Source organism: Xyrauchen texanus, chromosome 36 (assembly GCF_025860055.1).
Source record: "Xyrauchen texanus isolate HMW12.3.18 chromosome 36, RBS_HiC_50CHRs, whole genome shotgun sequence".
NCBI lineage: Eukaryota > Metazoa > Chordata > Actinopteri > Cypriniformes > Catostomidae > Xyrauchen > Xyrauchen texanus.
Genome location: NC_068311.1, coordinates 35,992,458 through 36,015,864, shown reverse-complemented (window position 1 = coordinate 36,015,864; position 23,407 = coordinate 35,992,458). Strand labels below are relative to the sequence as shown.

The following is a 23,407-nucleotide window of genomic DNA, read 5'->3' as shown; positions in this document are numbered from 1 at the left end:
AAGTACATACTGTAATTCCAACAAATAATTGAGGGGCTAATCCTGCCACTCTCTAGGATCAGGCCACTCCCTGCCACCCTTCTCCCTCCACGAACCCATCTTCCTTGTTCCATTTCCAAAATTAGTCTTTCTGAGCTCTACCTATATATATATATATATATATATATGTGTGTGTGTGTGTGTGTGTGTGTGTGTTCACTAACAAGTCTAAAACAAGACATCTGCTTAGCCTTTCAGCTGAAATTGCAATCAGCAGTGTTTGAAAGGCACAAGGCTGAAATCTATTCTGTTTTGAATGTGTGGTTCACAGTTTTGACAGCAGTGTGTTAGCATTTGAACAAAGGGCTGTAAATCCACAGTGTTGTGCAGGTTGTGGTTTAAGTCATGGGATAATGTGTAGAGTTTTGAAAACTGTGTTCAAGCAATGAAAAACGAACTAGAGTTTGGTCCACATGAACTGCTGCTGTGCAGACTGTAGTTAGAGTTTTGCACATGTAGCTCCAGTTGTGCTCACTGTCGTTTAGCAATCGAAAAAAACTGTAATGTATAATTTTAGTAGCCATATAACCCTACACTGAATGCATGACGTTCCAAGCCAATCAGAACATTTCGATTTTTAATAAACTGTTATGAGAAGCTGGATTTTGGACCAATGAGAGTTTGGGACTGCTTGGTACAGGGATGGAAACAAAGCGATCAACAAAATGTCCTTTCGCTTGTCACAGTGGAAGGACAAAAACTCTAACATGTCTGAGACACGGTGTTCGAGTAGTTACAAATTTTAATTTTGTAATAATGTGGGACAATCAAAAATAGCTGGGCATTTTCACATGATTGAACAATGAAATTATTTTTATTCTTTTCATACATTGTTTTAATCCAAATTTTTTTTTTAAATGCATCAATTACAATGACAAATGTCCAAGGAGTCACTAAACCTGGCTTTAATACACTAAAAGAGTATTCAGAATGCCCAATTTCATTGAGTCAGACATTTCAAAAGAATAGTTCATCTAAAAATGAAAATGCTGTGATTATTTATTAAGCATCATGTCTATACAAATCCAACTTCCAAATTGAGACGTTTTGACTAAATGAATATCGCAGTCCATCTTATGGCAGTTGACTCACTTTAAAGCAAAAGTATCATAAAGAGTCTATGTGACCAGTGTGCCATATCTGCAAGTCTTTTCAAACTAATTAAGAATTAAATTAATTTTCCAGTGAAAATCTTTCCTTTTTCATTGCACATTTATGAGTGCATGATAAAATCTTGTTTACAAGCTCATGTGAGTCTCTGTGAATGAGCTTCTCTAACAGCGCTCATGAATGCACAACGGATGTAAAGATTTTCACTGAAAAATAACGTACACTTCGAGATACTTAATGACTTAAATGTCACATTTACACACAAATCTTATTTTATGATACTTTTGCATCCTCCTTGAAGCTTAAAAAGTGTTAAATTTGTTGTATTGAAAAGACAGGCTGTGTTATTTGTTAAAATATCGGCTTATCTTCATCAAAAGAAAGAAATCCATTTGGAAAGACATGAGAGTGAGTACATTTGAATCCAAGTAATTATTTAGGCACACAGATGGATTGCTCAGACGAATGATAAATAAAGAGATGCAGCTATTGTGCAAAATGTCTCTCCTCAGATAAGTATACCATTTTATGTTATTATGTTATTATGTCTGACATCGCTAAATATGGGCATTTTTCATTTTCCTTAAAATGTCCTTTATTCAAACCACACACACACACACACACACACTTTAAGTGACTCTCTTAGAAGAGAATGAGTGTGAGAGCTGTCACCATGTGCATTCGCCAAAAATATACAATCTCTGCAGTCTAAATATTTTCAGACCACTGAATATTAAATATTAATATACAAAGTCATACAGAATAAATACAGAATTAATGTTAAATTTTAAGTGCGCACAAACACATTTCCTTTAATTCAATTAATTACAAAACAATCAATGTTAACAAATTAGGTATTGTCACTTACACAGAACATGACATAAGGTAAACCCCACACTTTTTTATTTATTTATGTTTTTACTTTCTGCACATGTCTTTACTGGATGTGACTTCCAAAGCAGTCCGTCCCTTCATTGTGTGCGAAATGCAGGAGATATTCCCATTCCAGGTGATAAAGTCACTCTACTGAGTTGCAAAACGTCTTCAAACAACAAGAAATATGTGCAGTACTAAAAAACCCGGTCATTGATTTTACCCTTTGTTGTATTGACAGTTGTACAGACTTTAATGTTTTCTTTGATGTTTTTCTTCACTATTACACTTATAGCACAGACAAAGTTCTCTTAAAGGAATATTTCAGGATCCATCGACAGAATCTGTGACAAAACATTGATTACCACAAAAATGTCTTTAGTCTCATCCCTCCTTTTCTCTGAAAAAAGCTCAAATCTGGGTCACAGTGAGACACTTACAATGGAAGTGAATGGGGCCAAAAAATTTTTGTCGCAATCAACATTATGCCTGTCGATTGAACTTAACTTGTATTGAACTCAGAATATTTATTTGATTTTTTTATTTAGTAAAGAGTTCGTCTACCCATTATTTTCTTTAAACTTTAAAATAAATGGGAGGTCCCCTTGACAACCCCTGGTTGTTTTAAAACCTAATATCCAGAATCACTAATTGTACACTTGAGGGACATTTAAGAGATGTTGTCAGCTCACAGCAACAATTGGCTCCACTGACAGAATATCAGTCTTTCCTGTTTGGCAGAGAGATGTGGACCTAAGAGCGTGACTCTCTTTGGGATTGGATTGTTGCGCGGAGGCTTGGCTCTCTGGCCACGCTGTCCTGTGAAACCCAGCACTGGGTGGGGCCAATGGATCAGGCTCCTCCCCCCGACCACCACTGTGCATCCGTCTCCCTTGACCCCGCCTTTGGCCATTTCTGCACATGCCCAGCAGGAAAGTGAGTTCAGCTCTGAAGCCTGGGTTCAACCAGCAATAAATGAAAGGATTGTAGCAGGTGGAACTCATAGCTAACCAGTGGAAACTGAAGTAAATAGCATTGTTAGACTGAATTACTTGGCTGGACAGAAGCACCACATAGCAATTTAAAGGGAACCAGCAAACTGCAAATACTGCAACAACTAACACCAGCATCTTAATGGTCCTCTTCCTCTTCCTGCGTTGAAGGAAGTACTGTTCGCTGGTGACGTCACCAATGGCAGTCCGCCGCCAGAGACGGCGGGCAACAGCATAGTAGGCGATGGTGATTATGAGCAGGGGAAGGACATAGAGGAGAATGAACGTGGCTAAATCCAGATACTGCCAGTATAGCTCTGAGGGGTCTGGGAAATCAGGCACGCACAAAGAGCGCACTATGTCTTTACTGCAAGAGAATAGATAAAGCCATAGAAGAGTGTAAAGATAGATGGAAGGTGTAGAGAGAAGCAAGGCAGAATTACAAATAAAAAAAGAGATAGAAAATTAAGATCAGGTCAGAAAGTGTTGAGAAAGAGGAAGAGGAGAAAATAAGTTACATAATTAAAAGCTAAAGTGGCACAAACTGTTTGGATTAAAGTGAGCCATCCACGATTTTCCTGGACAAATAAATTACAAATTATGCATTACAACTTGTATTCAAACTATTAGTTTAACACTGGGCTCTTGTTCTCTCTCTGCAAGCACGCACACTGTGCTTTTGTTAATTTTGTTGTTTGTGTCTCAGTCACAATTTCTTTTTTAAAAGTTTTTTTCTTTAATTTTTTCATGACTTAAAAAAGTGAGTTCAAAATGTATCTTTTATTACACTTTTCAGCCCTCTCACAGTGAAACATAATGACTTTGAGGGGAACAGGACATAAGGGTGATCACTTCGGAATTGAACGCACCCATATTTCTTTTGTTACAGGGCAGCCAATGCAAACCTCTTTTACAATAATACAGACACTGGCTTAAAGGGATGCGATAGGCGCAGTAACCCACACTTGTTGCGAGTCACCAAAGGTCCCCTTTGAGAATTTTCCTGCTTCTATACGTGACAAAAATCCTTCAATATGGGACCACCTTTCGCCACCTGCTAAAATACAGGAGAATAATTTCGCCCCAAAATACAGGACAAAATATCATGGCTATAAACACGGAACAGTTGGCAACGCTACATTCCCATTTTTTTATGCTTTACCTGTGCTGAATGTGTTCATTTTCATACACTGCCCACATGAAAATCTAAATAAACGGCAAAATGCCCATCACTAAACACTCACGCATGGTGAAAATGCCAGTTTGCATCGTTTCTATGACAACTAATGTGGCTATTCTAGCAAAATTGACTGCAGTCTAAATAAAATAATAAGATCTGGCCACATTAACATGAAGTTTGAACAGTCAGTCTAAAAATCTGATTTTCCCTGCAGAGTGAACAAAGCCTGAGAACACTCTCTCGCTCACACAGAGAAACCATGTGAAGATGTTTAATATGAAAATGGAAGTGCATCATGTGCTAGGTTTAAATGTTTTTCTTACGTAAAAATGATTGACAAAATTTGAAATGAACTCTCAGTGTTAAAAGTACACATACTGATCCCTTTATTATGAACACCTATTTGTACAACTACTTAATAATGTGATTATCTAATCAGCCAATCATCTGGCAGCAGTGCAATGCATAAACTTATGCAGATATGAGTCAGGTGCTTCAGTTCATGTTCACATCAACATCAGAATGGGGAAAAATGTGATCTCAATGATTTTGATTGTGGCATGATTGTTGATGCCAGACAGGCTGGTTTGAGTATTTCTGTAACTGCTGATCTCCTGGAATTTTCACACTCAACAGTCTCTAGAGTTTACTCAGAATGTGCCAATTACAAATATCCAGTGAGTGTCAGTTCTGAGTACAGAAACGCCTCGTTGATGAGAGAGGTAATCGGAGAATGGCCAGACTGGTTCAAGCTGACAGAAAGTCTCAGATAACCACTCTGTATGTACTCAGAATGCACAACACATCCGACCTTGAGGCGAATGGGCTACGACAGCAGAAGATCATGTCAGGCCCAACACTAGAACCAAAGTGTCCCTAATAAAGTGCTCAGTGAGTGTATATATCTTTAAATGACTGAGAATTTACTCGTTGCTTTTCAACGTCCCAAATCACGTCTTTTCATGTGCCAATATTGCATTAATGGTAGTTTAGTGCTATTTATTTAATACTGCAAATCAATATAAAAGATTTGTTTATTAATATTGCAGTTGTCATATATAGGCATCGTACATGACAAAAGTAGTGTAAAAATATCACAATATATTATTATCTTTAGTGTATTTAACTTGAATTTCTATTTACTTTTGGTTTATTATTCTGCTCTTCGCATCATTATCTGTATATTATTATCACGCCCATAGCTACTGCAACCTTTCTTAAACACTTTGAATTCAGTCCACTTCCTGGGCTGGATTCATGAAACATTCTTAAGAAGAAATTTCTTAAATATCATTGTAAATAACATCTTAAAGTTAGGATAACCTCACAGTTGTCTTAAATCCGAAAAGGTAAGAGTTTAATGAATTTACTGGGGGTTTCTTGGCGAGTCTGAAGTCGCCGTGAGCTGTTTACGCAGAAATGTGGTTTTAGACCAAAACACGTTTTTGACTGTTTTGTTTCATTATAATTAGGGCTGGGATAAAGGATTATTTTTTAAACGATTAATCTAGCGATTATTTTTTTGATGCATCGATTAATCTAACGATTCGTTTTTTCAGTCCGATTCGATTTCGATTCGATTAATCGACTTGTGACAACACCGGTAATACCGGTTTCATCGGGGGTGGGGATGTATAAAATGTAAAAAAAATATATATATATTTGCTGGGAGTTTGATTGACTGGCGATCTGATCAATCAATCATAATACTCCATTTTTGTCTGACAAAGTAGTCAGGAGAGAGAAGATTAGGTGTGTTCGACATCGGCTGCTGCTGGATGTAACCGATCTGCGAGAGTTGCCGCGTGCAGGCGGGGAGGATCTGCAAACGGAGATATGAAGCCGGACACGTTGTGGCTCCCGTAGTTTGCTGCAATTACGTCAGTCATGGCAGATCACGTGGTGTTTGCTTGCTTTATCGCTTTATATATTTTTGCATGACATTGGGCACAATGAGCAACGAAGGTGAGTTAAATCATTAAATGTAAGAAGTATCTATTTAAACAAATTACACATTATCAATTTAGTTTTAAAGTTACTATACCTAGAATCTGCAAATTATATGTTGAATAAAAATACTGTATCGAAAGTCTAAAGTCTTTGCAATGTATTACTGATGTAATGGGTGGCTTTTGTAATCAATAGCTGATACTTGCTCCATGACAGAAGAAAGGAACATTTGATCTGGGGGAATAAATGATAAATAAAACACATGCACAAATCATTGCTGCCTTGTAATTATTTCACAGTTATGCGGTTTCCTTACCATTCTTCATCCTTTCAGCGATGTCATTGGAAACTGTTAGCATGACAACATTACCTTTGCTGTCTAACACATTAATGGTTACGTTGTCCATTTTGTTGTGTGTTACATAGGGTAGTGCAGGTTCTTTATATATCCTAAGGAACCATGGGACCATAGCCAACACCAGTTCCATTCATTATTACTAATAGTTAGCAACAAATGCAATTACCCTTTTAAGTCAACTTTCAGTTTTGGCTCAACATTAATTAGCAGTGATTTCCATTGTTTTCATGATTTAGTGATTAAGTAACTTTATGTATTAACCATGGACCATGGTATTAACACACTTTTGAGATGTGTGTGTGTATAAGTGGTGTTTTGGAAGGGGGTCTTCCAAAACAAGATAACATATTGGACATATATTTTAGCAGTTTGACATGGGTGTTTCTGCTAATACAAAATCATAAAAGTAACCTATAAAAAAAAAGGTTTCAACAACAGGATTTATAGTACCCTCCAGATGAGCTCTTTTTAACATTTCAGACAAAACACCATTCATTTTCATATACAGAAAAGCACAATTCTGTTGGATTTATATTGTGATTTAGACCAACTCTTTGAAAGTGAACAGAATGTTGTACTGTTGTTAAGTTGAAGATATAGCAAGTTGTTAGCAGTTCGTTAACCACATGCAGGTGAAGTATGACCACAGCAAAATAAACTAGAGAATATGAAGAAACCATATGAACAAATGGAAGAACAATGTATTATGCATCATTTGTACAGAAGCATACATTTATGACCACATTAGATTGTCTGGTTTTAAGATTAACATTTGAGTTATTAAAAATGCTCATTTGAATAGGTTATGCAGCTGAATACTGTAAAAGGTCTGTATGAAAAAGAAAGTCATGCAAAATAAACATACACAAACCCTTTATTAACAATAAAGTAAAAACAGTAAAACAATATCTAATAAATATGATTTTTAAGATAAAGACGACATAAAAAGGTATTGAACTGTTTTAAAAGTCGCAATAAACTTGAAACGCACGTCATCGGTGTTGTCAGTGAATCCGACCAATCGTGGATCAGTTGTGTCGTCATCAGAACCTTTTTTTTTTTTTTTTGTCTTTTTTAAAATTATTTTATTAAATGTTTATTACAAACTCTCGTGGAGACAACAACAACAAAAACAGGCAAGGCATCAACACAATGCAGATTGACAATGAAAAAATAAATAAATAAAAATATATAAACAAAAATAAGGCATTGTTCTCAAATAAATAATGTGTTACAGGATCAAAAACATTTCAGCAGCATAACAAATAGCTTCTACAGTTTGTTTAGAATGTTTTACAAGGTTCAAGGAGGATAAAAACATACGAAATTCATTTTTAAAACAGTTTACATTTGGCAATTGTTTTTTCCATTTATTTTTGTGAATGTGGTATTTACCCATAATGATGATAAAGTTAATCAAAAGTGAAAGGTCCCTCGTCATTTTAGAATTATAAATAAGAATATCTTCAATTGTAAATTGTTCAAGTTCACTAATTTTATTATTTAACCAGCTATGAACATCTTGCCAGAACTTCCTACAAACTGAGCAAAGGAAGAATAAATGTTCTGTTCGTTCTGGGTTTTCATGACAAAAGTCGCAAGGGTCAACTTCAAAACCAAATCTACCCCTCAGTGTCTCCGCAGATGGATAGTAGTTGTTAAGAATTTTAAATTGCATTTCTTTTACTTTGGGTGCAATTGGCCATTTTATAAATTTCCAATGTTTTTCTATAATTGTTGGATTATCTAATATTTTAAATTTTATCTTCCTATCATAATCATGATATATATAACCTTTGAAAGCTTTATTTAAATATTTGTTGTCACATTTTTTGTCCGTAATGTTTAACTCTCCTATCGTTAAGTTTGGAAGCTTGATTTGGACAAACTAATTGTGTTTTTTATCAGCTGTATCAGATTCACTGGGATAGATTTACAGATTTTCCTATATTCTTTAAGAGAACATTGCATATTATTACATTTATTTTTTAAATCTTGTAACTGTAAGATTTCACCGTTTATATCTAAAATGTCATGAACAAAGATAATGCCTTGGTCAAACCAAAGCTGGTTGAACAAAGACCTTTTGTTGATACAATTACTCTATTATTCCACAAGGTGGCACAGTGAGGGGTAAAGTTATGGGTAAATATCATCTTCCAATGATGCAAAAACCTGTTTGTGAAACTCAGATAATTTAAAAGGTATTTTAGAAATTTCAAAGTCACATTTCAAAAGAAAATTTAACCCGCCGAACATCTTGAAAATACTTTTTGGAATGTGAAACCATATTGAATCCAAATTGAAATTTTTCAATTTATTGAAAAAAACTTTATTTGAAATGTTCCTAACATTGCCTCAAAATCCACTGTTTTGATACCCCCCCATTATACTCTTTAACCAACTGAGATTTTTTAACATAGTAGGTCTTATTTCTCCAAATAAATTTATATATAATGGAGTTAATTTTCCTCACGTTTTTTGGAGCAATGTAAAGAGATTGACATGGATAAATCAGTTTGATATACCCTCAGCCTTGGACAATAAGTTACGCCCGAAAATGGAAAGATCTCTACTAAGCCAATGGTTTAAGTATTTGATCAATTTTTTCTTTCATATTAATATCCTCTCTTTGTTTTTCATCTTTAACCATCTTAACTCCAAGATATTTAACTTCTTTTTTAACAGGGATTGACATTATTTCTGTATCTATACAGTCAAATAACGCAAGTAGTTCACACTTTTCATATTTAAACGAAGACCTGAAGCTTTGGAGAAAGTTGAAATTATTTGCAATGCATTGCTAACCATAGATTTATCCCTAAGGAAGAAGACGGTGTCGTCTGCAAACTGACTGAGGCGGAATTCGTAATCAAAAAAATATATACCCTGAACATTTGGATGGTTTAATATCAGATATGCTAGTAGCTGTGTACATAGAATGAACAACTTGGGACTAATTGGACATCCTTGTCTTATTCCGCAAGTTATATTTATTCTAGGTGTTAGTCCTGGGTTTAAGGAGACATAACTGTAAATATCAGTATAGAACATTTTGATCACTGAACAAAATTTTTGGTCAAAACCAAAACTTTCTAAAGTAGAAAACAAAAAATCGTGCTCTATAGAATCGAAAGCTTTGAAATATTCTATAAATAAAATCAGGCTTTCGGATTCCAGAATAGACCGATAGTCCATCATGTCCAATATTAATCTCACATTATTAAGTATACCTCTACCTTTTATAAACGCAGACTGAGTTTCATCTACTATTTTATCAATTACTGTTTTCAATCTCTCTGCATATATTAACGCTAATAACTTATAATCGTTGCAGAGCAACGTAATAGGCTTCCAATTGTCTAAATTTGTTATATCTTTTTTTGACTTGGGTAGTAGAGTTATTATACCAGTTTTCATTGTTGGAGTAAGACATCCTTCTTGTATACATTCAATAAATGCATTCAATAACAATTCTTTGATATCTTCCCAAAAAAACTTTAAAAATTCCGAGGTCAACCCATCAATTCCAGGTGACTTCCCATTTTTCATTTTTTTCAGGGCATTTTCTATTTCTTGCAGATTTATTTTGCCTTCTAACCTTTTTTTGTCATTCTCCCCAATCCTTTTGATATTGCTCTTAATCAGAGTAAAAAAGGATTCACAGTCCTCTTTTTGGAAATTTGAGCTATACAAGTCAGAGTAAAAGAGTTGAACTTCCTCCTGTATTTGGCTAGGGTCTTCTATGACTGTGTCATTTTTTGTTAATTTGCAGATTCTTTTTTTAGACTGCCTAGACTTTTCTAAGCCATAGAAATATGTTGTGTTCTTCTCACCTTCTTCGATCCATCTAGCCCTGGATCGTACAAAGGCTCCACTTGCTTTTTCTAAATAAATTTCATCAAGCTGTTTTTGAAGGGAGTTCAACTCAGTTAGTTCTTCCTCCGAAGCATTAGTTTTACCACAGAGTATGTTAATTCTTTTCAGTATTTCTTTGTGTTTTAGTTTACTTGTTCTTGACATGCTTTTCCCGTTTCAATTGCCAACCTCTTTGTTTCAAATTTAAACCATTCCCACTTCCCTTTATTTGACATATCCATTCCTTTTACTTTTATACAGAGGGATTTTATTTGTTTGCAAAAACCATCATTTGATAAAAGTCTATTGTTTAGTTTCCATATATTACCCGAAGAGCGTGGTTGTTTGGTTACTAACAAGGATAAGCTTATTAAACAGTGGTCGGTGAGCGGAGATGTAATAATCTCACATTTCTGAACATTATTACTTATTGAATGTGAGATTAGCCAGTAATCTATCCTTGACCGTTGGTTCCCGTTTGAAGCACTAATCCATGTATATTCCAAATTTGTAGGGTTATTCAATCGCCAATAGTCAAAAGTATTAGTTTCAATACAAAAATTGTGTAGTACATCGTTATTTTCAGGTTGTTGGCCTCTAGGAGGTAGTCTATCCAACCAAGAATTTGGAGCAATGTTAAAATCACCTCCCATAACAACTTTATCTGTCATATGAACAGCTTTCCACTCTGTCACTATCCTACCCAGTTTCTCTAACATACTTCTGTTGTTCACTTTGTTATTATATCCGTAAATTGAAAGCACAATAATTTTTTGGTCACATATTTCAATAGCTGCAATCAGCCAGTGGCCATCTTTATCTCCTATGTGACTAATTACTTTTCCTGCAAACCTGTTACAAAGTATCATAATACCTGCCGAATAATTCGTACCATGAGAATATAAAACATTATCCCCCCACTGCTGTTTCCAAAATTTTTCATCTGCTGTACCCGAATGTGTTTCCTGTAAAAAATTTTAATTTGCCTTAAGTTCTTTGCAAAATAAAAAAAGTGCCTTGCGCTTTGTACGATTTTTCAAACCTCTAACATTTAAAGAAGTAAACAAAACCGACATTGAACACTAAAAAACAAATAAAGATAGTGCCTAATGAAAACGCTCTTGAATTAACAAAAGAGCAGGAATGAGCAATTCTGTCCAAAGTATATTAGGGCTCAACCAAACCTCCAAGTGTTTCAGTCAAAAACTTGGGCTGTTTAATCATATCAATGAGTCTTTTTCCCCCCCATTCTATTCAACAGCCCATCATCACAACAGAAACAACAACTTGGAAAACGTGTGATTACTTTTTCAATCAAAGTTGTGGAACGTACCAAAAATGCATCAAGGATAAACCTTTTTCCCATCAATGATCGCGTATCCTTCCTTCAAAAAAGCCTTCTTTCCGCGGCGCCTGGCTTCATCCACCCATGGCCACAGCTTCTCCCTCGCCTCCCGATCTTCTTTGGAGAAGTCCTTTTTGAAGATGATCTTCTTCTCTTTGCACACTCTGGCCTCCCTCGACATCTTCCACACCTCTTCCTTCACCGTTCGCGAAACAAACTGCATAATGATCGGTCTTGGCATATTATTGTTCATTGCACCTTTTATCCCCAAACGGTGAACGGTGTCAACATTTCGGCGGAGCTCGTCCACCGACATGGGGACCACTCTCGTAAGGATACCTATGACTTCGTCTCTGGTCTTCTCATCTTCCTTCTCCGGTAACCCCAAGAGCCTGAGGTTCCATCTCCTCTTGTATCTCGCAGCTTCCAAAACCTTCTCCTTCAGGGATTTGTTTTCTGTAGCCAGGAACTCAACTTTTCTTTGTAGCTTCTCGATGTTCTCTTTATTTTCATCCGTGGCTCGTTTAATGACGTCGGTGCGTTCTTCGATGTTCTGTATTTTGACTTCTAGGGCATCCAACTTTTTCAGAGCTTCTTGAACATTATTCATCCTCGCTTCAATGTTTTCCAGCTTCCCATCTAGACCGTCAAATCTTTTCATCACAGACTCAATAGCATGCGTAAAGCTATTTGCATTCTCCTCCCTTGCCTTCGCGCCTCTCTTCCTCAACTTTTTGGGTTGCGGACTACTTACAGGAGTTTGGTCATCCTCGAGATTACCAAAAGATTGCTCCATTTCTTGGATTTCATTTTCACTCGTTTCACTCATATCCCTCGGCGCAGTGGTGCCGTAGTCATGGTCGACGATGTTAGCTTCACCAAGTTTTTCCATTCTTTCCGGTAGTTAGTAATTTCGGTGTAATTAATTCTTCAAAAAGATCAATAGTTTGTCAAAAACGAATAAAAGTCACTTCTGTCACAATATGGTTTGGTTGATTTTTCCTTTAAGTAAAGTTTGGACTTGAAAAACGAATTTTCCTTCAGAGCCTGCTTGAGACTAAACCGCTCACTCTGCCATCTTGATTTGTCTCCATCCTTCATCAGAACCTGTGCAGCTGCTCTTGAGAAGCTGCGCTGGCTGAGTCCTCCGGCTACTCTCGAATCGCTCTCGCGGTACTTTGATGGCATACGTCACAGTCACATGGCGTCGGCGCTGTATCAAGTCGGACAACATTTCTAACCGGCATGCACTGCTTCAAGTCAGCCGCCGATCGGTCTGTGCAGAGCTGCATGAAGTCGAACAAGCCTACCAACGTCGGTGGATTTGAATTTGAATAATGGATTGTAGGCTACCGTACTGACGTCTTTCCGTGGTTAAAACAACAGTCCTTCTGATGTATTTGATGCTATAAATTAACCAAGGAAAAGATGTTCGGTTCACGAGCAGCTTTAACTGAGGCAATCTGTCACGACACATTAAAGAGCCACAAAATAGTAAGCCTATTTATGGTTTAATTTTCTTTGAATGACCAAATTTGAAAGTTGAGACTTTATTAAATGTTACCTGCTTGGTCCTGTCTGTCAGCGTGTTGTCAGTGTCCTCTAAGTATTTTTCACGACATTCATAGCTATAAGCGAAAACTTTAGGTGTCGACAACGTATTGTAGCCTACTCCAACATCGAGTGCAAAGTGGGGAGTTGAAAAAAAACTTACGGTGCTCTGTCATCTGCAGCTGCAACCGGGTGGCGCCTCTTAAGGTGCTGGTGCATTGCCGTGGTGCTAGAATTGAAGGCCATCTCCAGACGGACCGGAACAAGATGGCGGGCTAAGCACATGTGGTTATCTCGGCTCTACAGCAAATTTTGAATTTTATAATAATTTTCAGCTTTTTACCATCCCAATTGTTGTGTATCAATGAGTATAGACTATGTCAGCAAAAAAGGCATCTAACCACCCAAAGATAGTTATCCCAGGAGGACAGAAATCTGTAAAAACTTCGGGTGCTCTAGCCGAACATGAATACGTCATGGAAGTCGACCACCTTGATCACAAAGAGAAACGAAAAGAATCTTCCTCCTTACAGAACACCCCAACTAAAGCCTCAGCCAAGAAACAAGAAAGGTGAAGAGATCCCCAAAATTTCAAATTCCGCGCTTTTGGAAACCTTAGTTGCCAGATTTGACCTACAAGACGGGAAGCTGAGCAGCATTGAGCAGAAGATTACTGAGAACAGTCTAATGATCGTAAACCTATTAAAAGCTGTGGAATTCAACGCGGCGGAAATAAAGGACTGTAAAACTAGAATCAACTTGTTCGAAAAGCAACTCACCTCTGTCATCACATCACACTCAGATCTGATAAGCCGCACGTCGGAGCTCGAATGCTACAAAAGAAGATGGAACCTCAGAGTTATCGGAATGTAAGAAATAGTGGGTGAAGATATCCGAAAAGAAGTCGTCTCATTGTTAGCCGAAATTGCTCCCCACCTGCAGCACAAACTTGAAGACATCGTGGATACAGTCCACCGCGTTGGTCCCAAAATTAAGGATAAATCCAGGCAGGTGATCATTCAGTTCTGCATGCGAAAATACAGAGACGAGTTCTGGCGCTCCACCAAAGTCTCGGATGTCTGTAAGTTCAGGGGAATAAAGTTCACCGAAGATTTATCCAAGGGAGATCGAGAAGCCCGCGCTGCACTATGGCCGAGGATTAGTGAGGCAAGAGCTGCTGGGAAGAAAGCATACTACCGTGGTCCCTATGGTTACATAGAGGGTAACCGGATTGTTAAGGACGGTTGATTTCAATAACTTTCCAATTCATCTTTCCTTGCGCGTGCAAGAGGTATTAAGTGGGATGGTTTGAATTTTGTTTAGCTGTTGAGCGAGTTCTCGTTACAGTGCTCTGTTTGAGAGAGAATTTTTGTGTTCTATAGAGCACGTTACACTACTCATTTGACTGTTTATCTTTTCTTTTTTTTTTTTTTTTTTATTTTCTTGATTCGTTAGATGTTCTCAGTGAAATCACACTTTTCCTGTATTTCTCTAAACGCAAGGGGTCTCTGTAACTCTATCAAAAGAAAAGCTTTCTTTCTTTTTTGCAAAAACAAAAACTCACACTGTGTATTTTTGCAAGAAACGCACTCCAACCCTGATGACGTGAAGTTCTGGACTAGTCAATGGGGGGACAAAATCATCTTCAGCCATGCTTCTACTCATTCTGCAGGAGTGGCAATACTGTTCAATAACCTACCAGGCAAAATTATAAAGGTAAAGACAGATTCAAATGGCCACTGGGCTTCAGTTGTTTTGAATATTAATGAGGTTTTGTTTATTTTATTCAATATATATGGCTACAATAGTGTTCCCTTAAACAACAAATTACTATCTGAAATTTCTGATTCCTTGTTTGAATTGAAATGTGTATATCTAACTGATAATATTATTATAGGAGGAGATTTCAACATGGTTATGGATGAAGCGTTAGATCGGTTTCCGCCCAAATTTAACACTTCTCACCCAAATCCTTACCTTCTTCATTTTTGTTTGAATAATAATGTAGTGGATGCTTGGAGGGTTTCGAATCCAAATCTTAAGCAATTTTCCTGGTTCAAAGCTAATGGGACTTCCAAATCGAGAATTGATTATTGGTTAACCTCATCTAACCTATCTGGCTTTATCAAGGATATCTCAATATCCGTGGCACCATTGACAGATCACTGTTGCATCTTTATATCCTTCTACTCGGGAAAAAGAGAATCACGTAACGAGGGTTACTGGAAATTCAATACTGATTTATTGAAACACAAAAACTTTTGCTCGCAAATTAAATCTATAATTAATGATGTAGCATCGTTTAAGGACCTTACCTCATTCATAAGTAAATGGGAATATTTAAAACACAAGATTTGGGAATTTTCTATACAATTCAGTAAAAATTTAAGTAAGGCCAGAACACAATTGGAGTTAGAATTGACAATAGAATTAAACAATTTATGTAATAAAAGTGAAATGGATAATGAAACCAAATCACAAATTCTGTCCTTGCAATCCAAAATTGATAATTTATATATTCAAAAAGCTAAAGGAGCATATGTGAGATCTAGAGCAAGATGGATAGAGAAAGGGGAAAAAAGTAATAATTATTTTTGTAGACTTGAAAAAATGCGACAGGAGAAAAACACCATAAATTCTCTTTATGTGAATGGAGCTGAAAATACCTGTCCTAAAATGATTTCCTCAGAGCTTCTTCAATTCTATAGTTCCTTATATAGCTCATCATTCTCTACATCAGACTGTAATACTCTCTATGACAATATACATACTAGCATACCGCAGTTAGACCAGGAATTTAGAGACTTATGCGAGGCTGACATTATAATAGAGGAATTAGATAAAGCAATAGATCAATTATCTGCAGGGAAATCCCCAGGCCCTGATGGCCTCTCTTCAGAAGTTTATAAATTCTTTATTGAAGATTTGAGAGAACTATTATTTCAAGCCTTTTTCGAGTGTATCCAAAATAACTCCCTATCTTCGACTATGAAACAGGGTTTAATTACTCTCATCCCCAAACCAGGTAAAGATGCACGCCACATAGATAACCTTCGTCCTATCACTCTACTGAACTGTGATTATAAAATTCTAGCTCATATATTTTCCAATAGGCTCAAAAAAAACTTGAATCAAATAATTAGTGAATCACAGTCTGGTTTTATAAAAGGCAGATCAATACATAACAACATCAGATTAATCTTAGACATTTTGGATTATAGCGAATGGATTGAGGATGACGGGTATATACTTTTTTTAGATTTCAGGAAAGCGTTTGATACGATTGAACATCATTTCATATTCAAATCCCTCGAAAAGTTTGGTTTTGGTCATAAATTTATTTCTTTTATAAAAATGTTGTATAAAGACATCAATAGTTCTATCTCACTATCATTTGGAACATCCCAAAGATTTTACATTTCACGAGGAATAAGACAAGGATGTCCCATTTCCCCTTTCCTATTTATCTTAGCGGTAGAAATGCTTGCTATCTTGATAGATAAAAACAGCAACTTTGAAAAATTGAATGTATTTGGAAGACAAATTGGTATTAGTCAATTAGCTGATGATACAGTGATCTTTTTAAAGGACCAATATCAAATTGATAAAGCCATCCAATTTATTAATCTGTTCTCCAAAGCATCAGGCCTATACTTAAACTTAAATAAATGTGAATTATTTGCAATTCATGGCAGCGAACTAGACTCTTTATGTAATATACCGATAAAAACATCTGTAAAATACCTGGGGATAACTATTACTAGAGATAGCAATCAAAGTGTCCAAGAAAATTTTGTAAAAAAACTTTCAAAAGCTAAAATTATTCTCAACAACTGGATACAAAGCGATATCTCAATTTTTGGAAGAGTTTTGTTAACTAAATGGAACTGCTCTCTAGGTTTGTTTACCCGGCCTCCTCGCTAGCTATCCCACCTCACTTACTAAAAGAATGTAACACTGCAATATTTAACTTTATTTGGAAAAATAAGCATCACTATATTAACAAAAATTATTGAGTTCACAGTTACAAAGAAGGAGGATTAAATGTTATTGACTTAGAAATTATGAATAGTGTTTTAAAAACTCAGTGGTTAAAATCTTTTCTTTGTAATGCAAATGGCTTATGGTTTACTGTTTCTTCTTCAATATTTGAGAAAGTAGGTGGTTTGGAATTTCTGATTAGATGTGATTTTGAGTTGCACAAATTACCTCTTAAATTGTTCGCCTTCCATCAACAAGTTCTCCTTTATTGGAAGTTAGCATTTTCCCACAATTTTAGTCCACACAAAACTTGTATCTGGAATAATCGCTTTATTTTCACCATAACAAATCTTTATTTTATGGAAACTGGATTCAATATAAAAAATTTTCCCTGTTAGATTTGATGGACAACTGTGGTAATGTTCTCCGTTACAATGATTTTTGTTTGAAACATGGATTTGTATGTCACCCGAAAGAGTTTTACACGATTGTAAATGCCATACCTAAAAACATGGTGTTACTGGTAAAGTGGATTCTTTCACACTACTCTGTGACATTCTCTCTCCCATCTCCTTCTCTGGGTATATTATCTATTAGAGATCATAAATGCAACAACAAATATATTAGAAGTGTTTTTATTGATAGACTTCATCCAAATAGAAATAAACGTTACTATATTTTCAAAGATTTTGACCCGGAGGAGGTGAAGGAATTGAGAATGAATTATCTTATCTTTCCAAGTCTCCCTAAAGTGAAAGAAATTCATTTTAAAATTATAAATGACATATACCCATCTAAAGAATTACTGAAATCTAAATTTGATATCGGAGAAAACTCTTGTCAATTTTGTGAAACTGATATAGAAACCACAGAACATATTTTTTATTATTGTAACCACTCAAAGTTATTTTGGTCTCAATTGTACAGTAAACTGTCATGTATTATTACATGTGTAAACCCCCTTGAATACAAACAAATCAAATTTGGTGTACTTAAGAAAGATTGTTCACAACACTACTTAGTTAATAATCTTTTTGAACTTGCTAAATACTTCATTTACAAATGCAGATTTTTGAAAACCCCCCCGTCCTTTCTTCATTTTACTAATGAACTTAAAGCTTTTGCTGCTTCACTTTGCACCCTTTCAAATGAGAAAGCTTCTACAGTAGCCAGTTTTTTCAATGAGCTAAGTGCACTTTAGCTCCTTCACCACTTGCAAGGACTTACTTTTACATAAATGATATTCATTTATTTCTTTTTTTTTTTTTTTTATATTTATTTTTTATCTTCTTGATTGTATATTTGATTTGAGACTTTATCGCTGTTACTTATTGTATTTTGCAATTATGTCTGCCCTATGAGAATTGTAAATTAATATTGTTTGTTCAATACCTATTTTGTTTGTAAAATTGAATTTCAATAAAAAAAAAAAAAAAAAGGAAGGCCATCTCCATTTTGCAAAGACGACAAATCACGGAATTGTTTCCTTTTAAACTAAAGAATTCCCATACTTTAGAGGAACGAGTGCATGCCGCCTTGCACTTCTGACAGTCTGAGGAGCCACTCGTGTTGCTACTACTTGCCGGCGCCGCCATCTTTGTTTTGGGTCCGACGAATCGACGCGCATATTTTGAGTCGACGTATTTTTTGATGACGTCGACGCGTTGTCCCAGCCCTAATTATAATAGAATTTTCAGCTTTCAAACCATGTAAATGTTTTCACCCCATCCACATCCCTATCAGAGTTGGGCACAGCAGAGACAGCCTCTGCCAACCTTTCCCATTTACACGCCTCTTACTTTCCGATTAACATTATTAAGCCTTGCAGTAATTTCCTCAATAAGAACATCCAGCTCTTGTCTACTGAAGTTTTGGTTTCTTTTCTTTTCCTCCATGTCAAATTAAAAGTTATCAAATGGTTAGCAGCAAGTAAATTCTCTTTTGACAGTTGTCAAATGATAATGTCATTAAACTAACACATCTCATGCACTTCACATTCAAAAAAATTATTGCGAGGTGCTTACTACTTAAATAAGTTTATAGATACATTTATCATCACAATCTACAAGTGTTGAAGTATTGAAATTGTTGTAGGCTATTAAGACAATGTCAAAGCCTATCTTTTTATTCTTAAGAAAATAATTAAGATGTTATTGAGAGCTTCTTTTTTGCACTTAGGAACATTCTTATGAACTTCATCTAATTTATTATAAGAACTTTTCTTTTCTAAAGAACATTTTTGTGAATCTGGCCCCTGGTTCTTGTGTTCTAACAAACACCAGGCAGTGAGTGCCACATTAAACAGAATCAGCATCAGCACTTAGTACAGTCCTTTCATTTTTCCCTCAACAGTGTGAACCATCAGAACACGAATATCCAGGATTAATTATAAACACTGGGTAAAGTATGCTCTTGAGACAGCAGCTTAATAAAATAAGTTAATTAATAAAACATTGCACTGCTGTCACACATAGTTTAAACTACAAAAAATAAGCACAACTAAATATACCTCTGCACTAACATTTAAATATACATACAAATATACACAAAAACAAAGCTCAGAACGTACCTGTAGACAAAAGTGAATAGCTTCTGGTAGATGGCATGAGGCAGTGAAAAACAGCTGGCCATGAGCCAGATAAACACTATACAAATGGCACCCTGATCAATACACATCCGTGGCTTCAGGGGATGCAAAATCACCTACAGATACATGAAAGACAAGTTAGTTGTGCATTGACACACACACACACACACACACACACACACACACACACACACACATAAAAACACATGAATAATGCTAATTTAATCTATCTTTCTTTCTTTTTTTGTTGTTGTTTATTAGCCGGTTTAGCAGTTTTACCAGCACTCTATGTGGGCTACTGTGGATAATTTTGTATTACTTTGGCACAAAATACGTTCAATGACTACATTGTTCAAATTACATAAATTCTTTTCTCACTCAGACACAACCACCACCAAAACGTCTAGGTTACGTATGTAACCTCCGTTCCCCGATGGAGGGAACGAGACGTTGTGTCAGAGAAGCGACACTAGGGGTCTCTCTTGAGCGCCGATATTCACCTCTGAACTATGAAAAAAGGCCAATGAGAGTTGGCACCCAGTATTTGCATGTCCCGCCCCCGGACATACGGGGATTTAAGCGGCGCAAATACAGGACTTCATTCAGGATTTTTCTGAGGAGCCGGAAATGGTCCGGCCACAACAGTGGCTCGGCTCAGCGACGTGGCAGGGGAGACACAACGTCTCGTTCCCTCCATCGGGGAACGGAGGTTACATACGTAACCTAGACGTTCCCCTTCTGTCGCTCTCTCCACACTGTGTCAGAGAAGCGACACTAGGGGTCCACTTAAAAAGTGCCATGCGCTGAGCCGTGTACGTGAACTGCTGATACAGGAGCGAGCAGGTATTCTTACGTGCAGGACGACCAACTGTATCAGGCTGCACGTACCCTTCCCCAATGCCCCATTTAAGCCATCAGGATTCCTTATCGTTACCCTGGAGGGGGGAACAAGGTGCTGGCCGCCAACCTGGGAACGGGCCAAGCCTGGCCGGGCCTCTTTTCTCTCTATGTTTCTCGCATAGAGCAACTAAGGCCGGGGCCCTTACACGCATTGAGGGAAGGGGGTCTTAGCCCTTATTCAGGGCGGAGAAGACCCTGCGGAGGCCACGCCTACCCGAGAGGGGAGGCAAGTTTAAGTTGCAAAACCATCAGAGACCTGACTTAGGGCCTATGTGGAAAAGTTGGTGCGGTGGTGGATCCAGCTTCATAGAGGGTGGAACATACAGCACGGCAACCGAGGCAGCCGTGACTGCCTAAGGGAAACACGGGAGTCCGCTCGCCAGAGGGGACAGAACCGTGGTGTTACACACAGGGGGAGTCCGAAGGAGGCCTTACCTGTGGAGCACCTATACCAGTACAGGGTAGCTTGCGGTACCCGCAGTGGCTTGGGTCGGCGAGTTCCTCCGCTGAACTGCGACCCATGAGGGCTAGGGAGGAATCAACCAATGTCCCAAACCTGAGATCTCCTGGGAATGAAGGCGCACTGTTTCCCCTGGTTAGGGGGAAGGGCGCTAGGTGCAAGCGATTCACCCAGTCAGATCGTGGGTGTGCTACCGATTTCTACAGGCTCGGTACCTGAGAAAACACGGGACGATACTGACTCAACTCGGAGATTGTAGAATCTCGCAAAAGTGTTAGGTGTTGCCCAGCCCGCTGCTCTACAAATGTCTGCTAGGGCAGTGCCCCTAGCCAGTGCCCATGAGGACGCAACACTCCTGGTGGAGTGGGCTCGGACCCACAAGGGGGGGGGCACGGCCTGGGTGTGATAAGCCAGGGAAATGGCGTTGACAACCCAGTGGGCGAGTCTCTGCTTGGAGACAGCGTTCCCTTTCTGCTGTCCCCCAAAGCAGACGAAGAGCTGCTCAGAGCGTCTGGTGCTCTGTGTGTGGTCCAGATAAATACGCAAAGCACGTACTGGACACAGCAGTGAAAGGGCTGGGTCTGCCTAGATCTTCCGCATCCCGTCCAAGAGCCAGACGTGGAGGTTCCAGAGGTCTGGGTGCGGGTGCCAGAGCGTGCCCCGTCTCTGAGAAAGAAGGTCCTTCCTCAGGGGAATTCGCCAGGGAGGGGCTGTCATGAGGAGCATGAGGTCCGAAAACCAAGTCCGGGTGGGCCAGTAAGGCGCTACCAGAATGACTTGCTCCTCGTCCTCCCTGACCTTGCATAGCACCTGTGCAAGAAGGCTCACTGGGGGAAATGCGTACTTGCGCAGCCCCGCAGGCCAGCTGTGTGCCAACGCATCTGCCCCGAGGGAAGCCTCTGTCCGGGCATACCAGAGCGGGCAGTGGGAGGTTTCTTGGGAGGCAAACAGGTCTACCTGAGCCTTGCCGAATCGGTCCCAAATCAGCTGGACCGACTGGGGGTGGAGCCTCCACTCTCCGCCAGGCAAGCTTTGTCTTGACAGCACATCTGCTATCACATTGAGGTTGCCGAGGATGTGAGTGGCGCGCAGTGACTTGAGTCGCTGCTGACTCCAAAGGAGGAGACGACGGGCGAGCTGTGACATGTGGAGGGAGCGTACTCCGCCTTAGCGGTTTATGTAGGCTACGACCGTGGTGCTGTCTGTCCTGACTAGGACGTGTTTGTTCCGAAATAACGGGAGAAACTTCTGCAGGGCCAGAAAAACAGCCAGCAGCTCTAGGCAGTTGATGTGCCAGCGCAGCGGGCCTCGGTTCCACCGGCCTGCGGCTGCGCGCCCATTGCACACGGCCCCCCAACCCAATTTGTGACCAGAACGTGTCGGGACACCTGCTGCAAGGGTACTCCTGCCCTTAGAAAGCAGAGGTCTGTCCAGGGTTTGAAGGTTTGGCGGCAGGCAGAAGTAACTTTTACGGTGTGCGTGCCGCGGTGCCATGCTCGTATTGGGACTCGAGTCCGGAGCCAGTGCTGAAGTGGTCTCATATGCATCAACCCCAGCGGCGTGGCCGCCGCGGAGGATGCCATATGCCCCAGGAGCTGTTGGAAACGTTTTAGCGGGACCACGGCGCCTGGCTTGAAGGAAGCAAGGCATTTCAGCACTGACTGAGCACGCTCGTTGGAGAGACGTGCTGTCAATGAGACTGAGTCTAACTCCAGACCGAGAAAAGAGATGCTCTGGACCGGGGAGAGCATGCTCTTTTCCCAGTTGACCTGAAGCCCCAAACGGCTGAGGTGGCTGAGCACCTGGTCTCTGTGTGCGCATAGTAACTCTCGGGAGTGGACCAGTATGAGCCAGTCGTCGAGGTAATTGAGTATGCGTATGCCGGCTTCTCGGAGCGGGGCAAGAGCTGCCTCTGCGACTTTCATGAAGACGCGAGGGGACAGAGACAGGCCGAAGGGGAGGACTTTCTACTGATACGCCTGGCCTTCGAACGCGAACCGTAGGAAGGGTCGATGTCGAGGGCGAATTGAGATGTGGAAGTACGCGTCCTTCAGGTCTACCGCTGCGAACCAATCTAGATGCCGGACGCCAGATAGAATTTGTTTCTGGGTGAGCATTTTGAATGGGAGTTTGGACAAGGTCCGATTGAAAACTCGCAGGTCCAAGATCGGTCGTAAGCCGCCGCCTTTCTTGGGTACAACGAAGTAAGGGCTGTAGAAACCC

General features: G+C 38.8%; 1 protein-coding gene across 1 annotated transcript in view; it reads right to left on the bottom strand.

The window, feature by feature from the left end:
• Positions 1-1,949: 1,949 nt before the first annotated feature.
• LOC127629615 (G-protein coupled receptor 83-like) overlaps positions 1,950-23,407 on the bottom strand; it is a 70,782-nt gene continuing 49,324 nt past the window's right edge. The window contains exons 3-4 of the mRNA XM_052106740.1: positions 19,807-19,940; positions 1,950-3,381 (exon numbers count right to left, since the gene is read on the bottom strand). Of these exons, the coding sequence (XP_051962700.1) occupies positions 2,706-3,381; positions 19,807-19,940 (810 nt within the window). The 3' untranslated portion in view covers positions 1,950-2,705. The remainder of the gene's footprint in view (positions 3,382-19,806; positions 19,941-23,407) is intronic.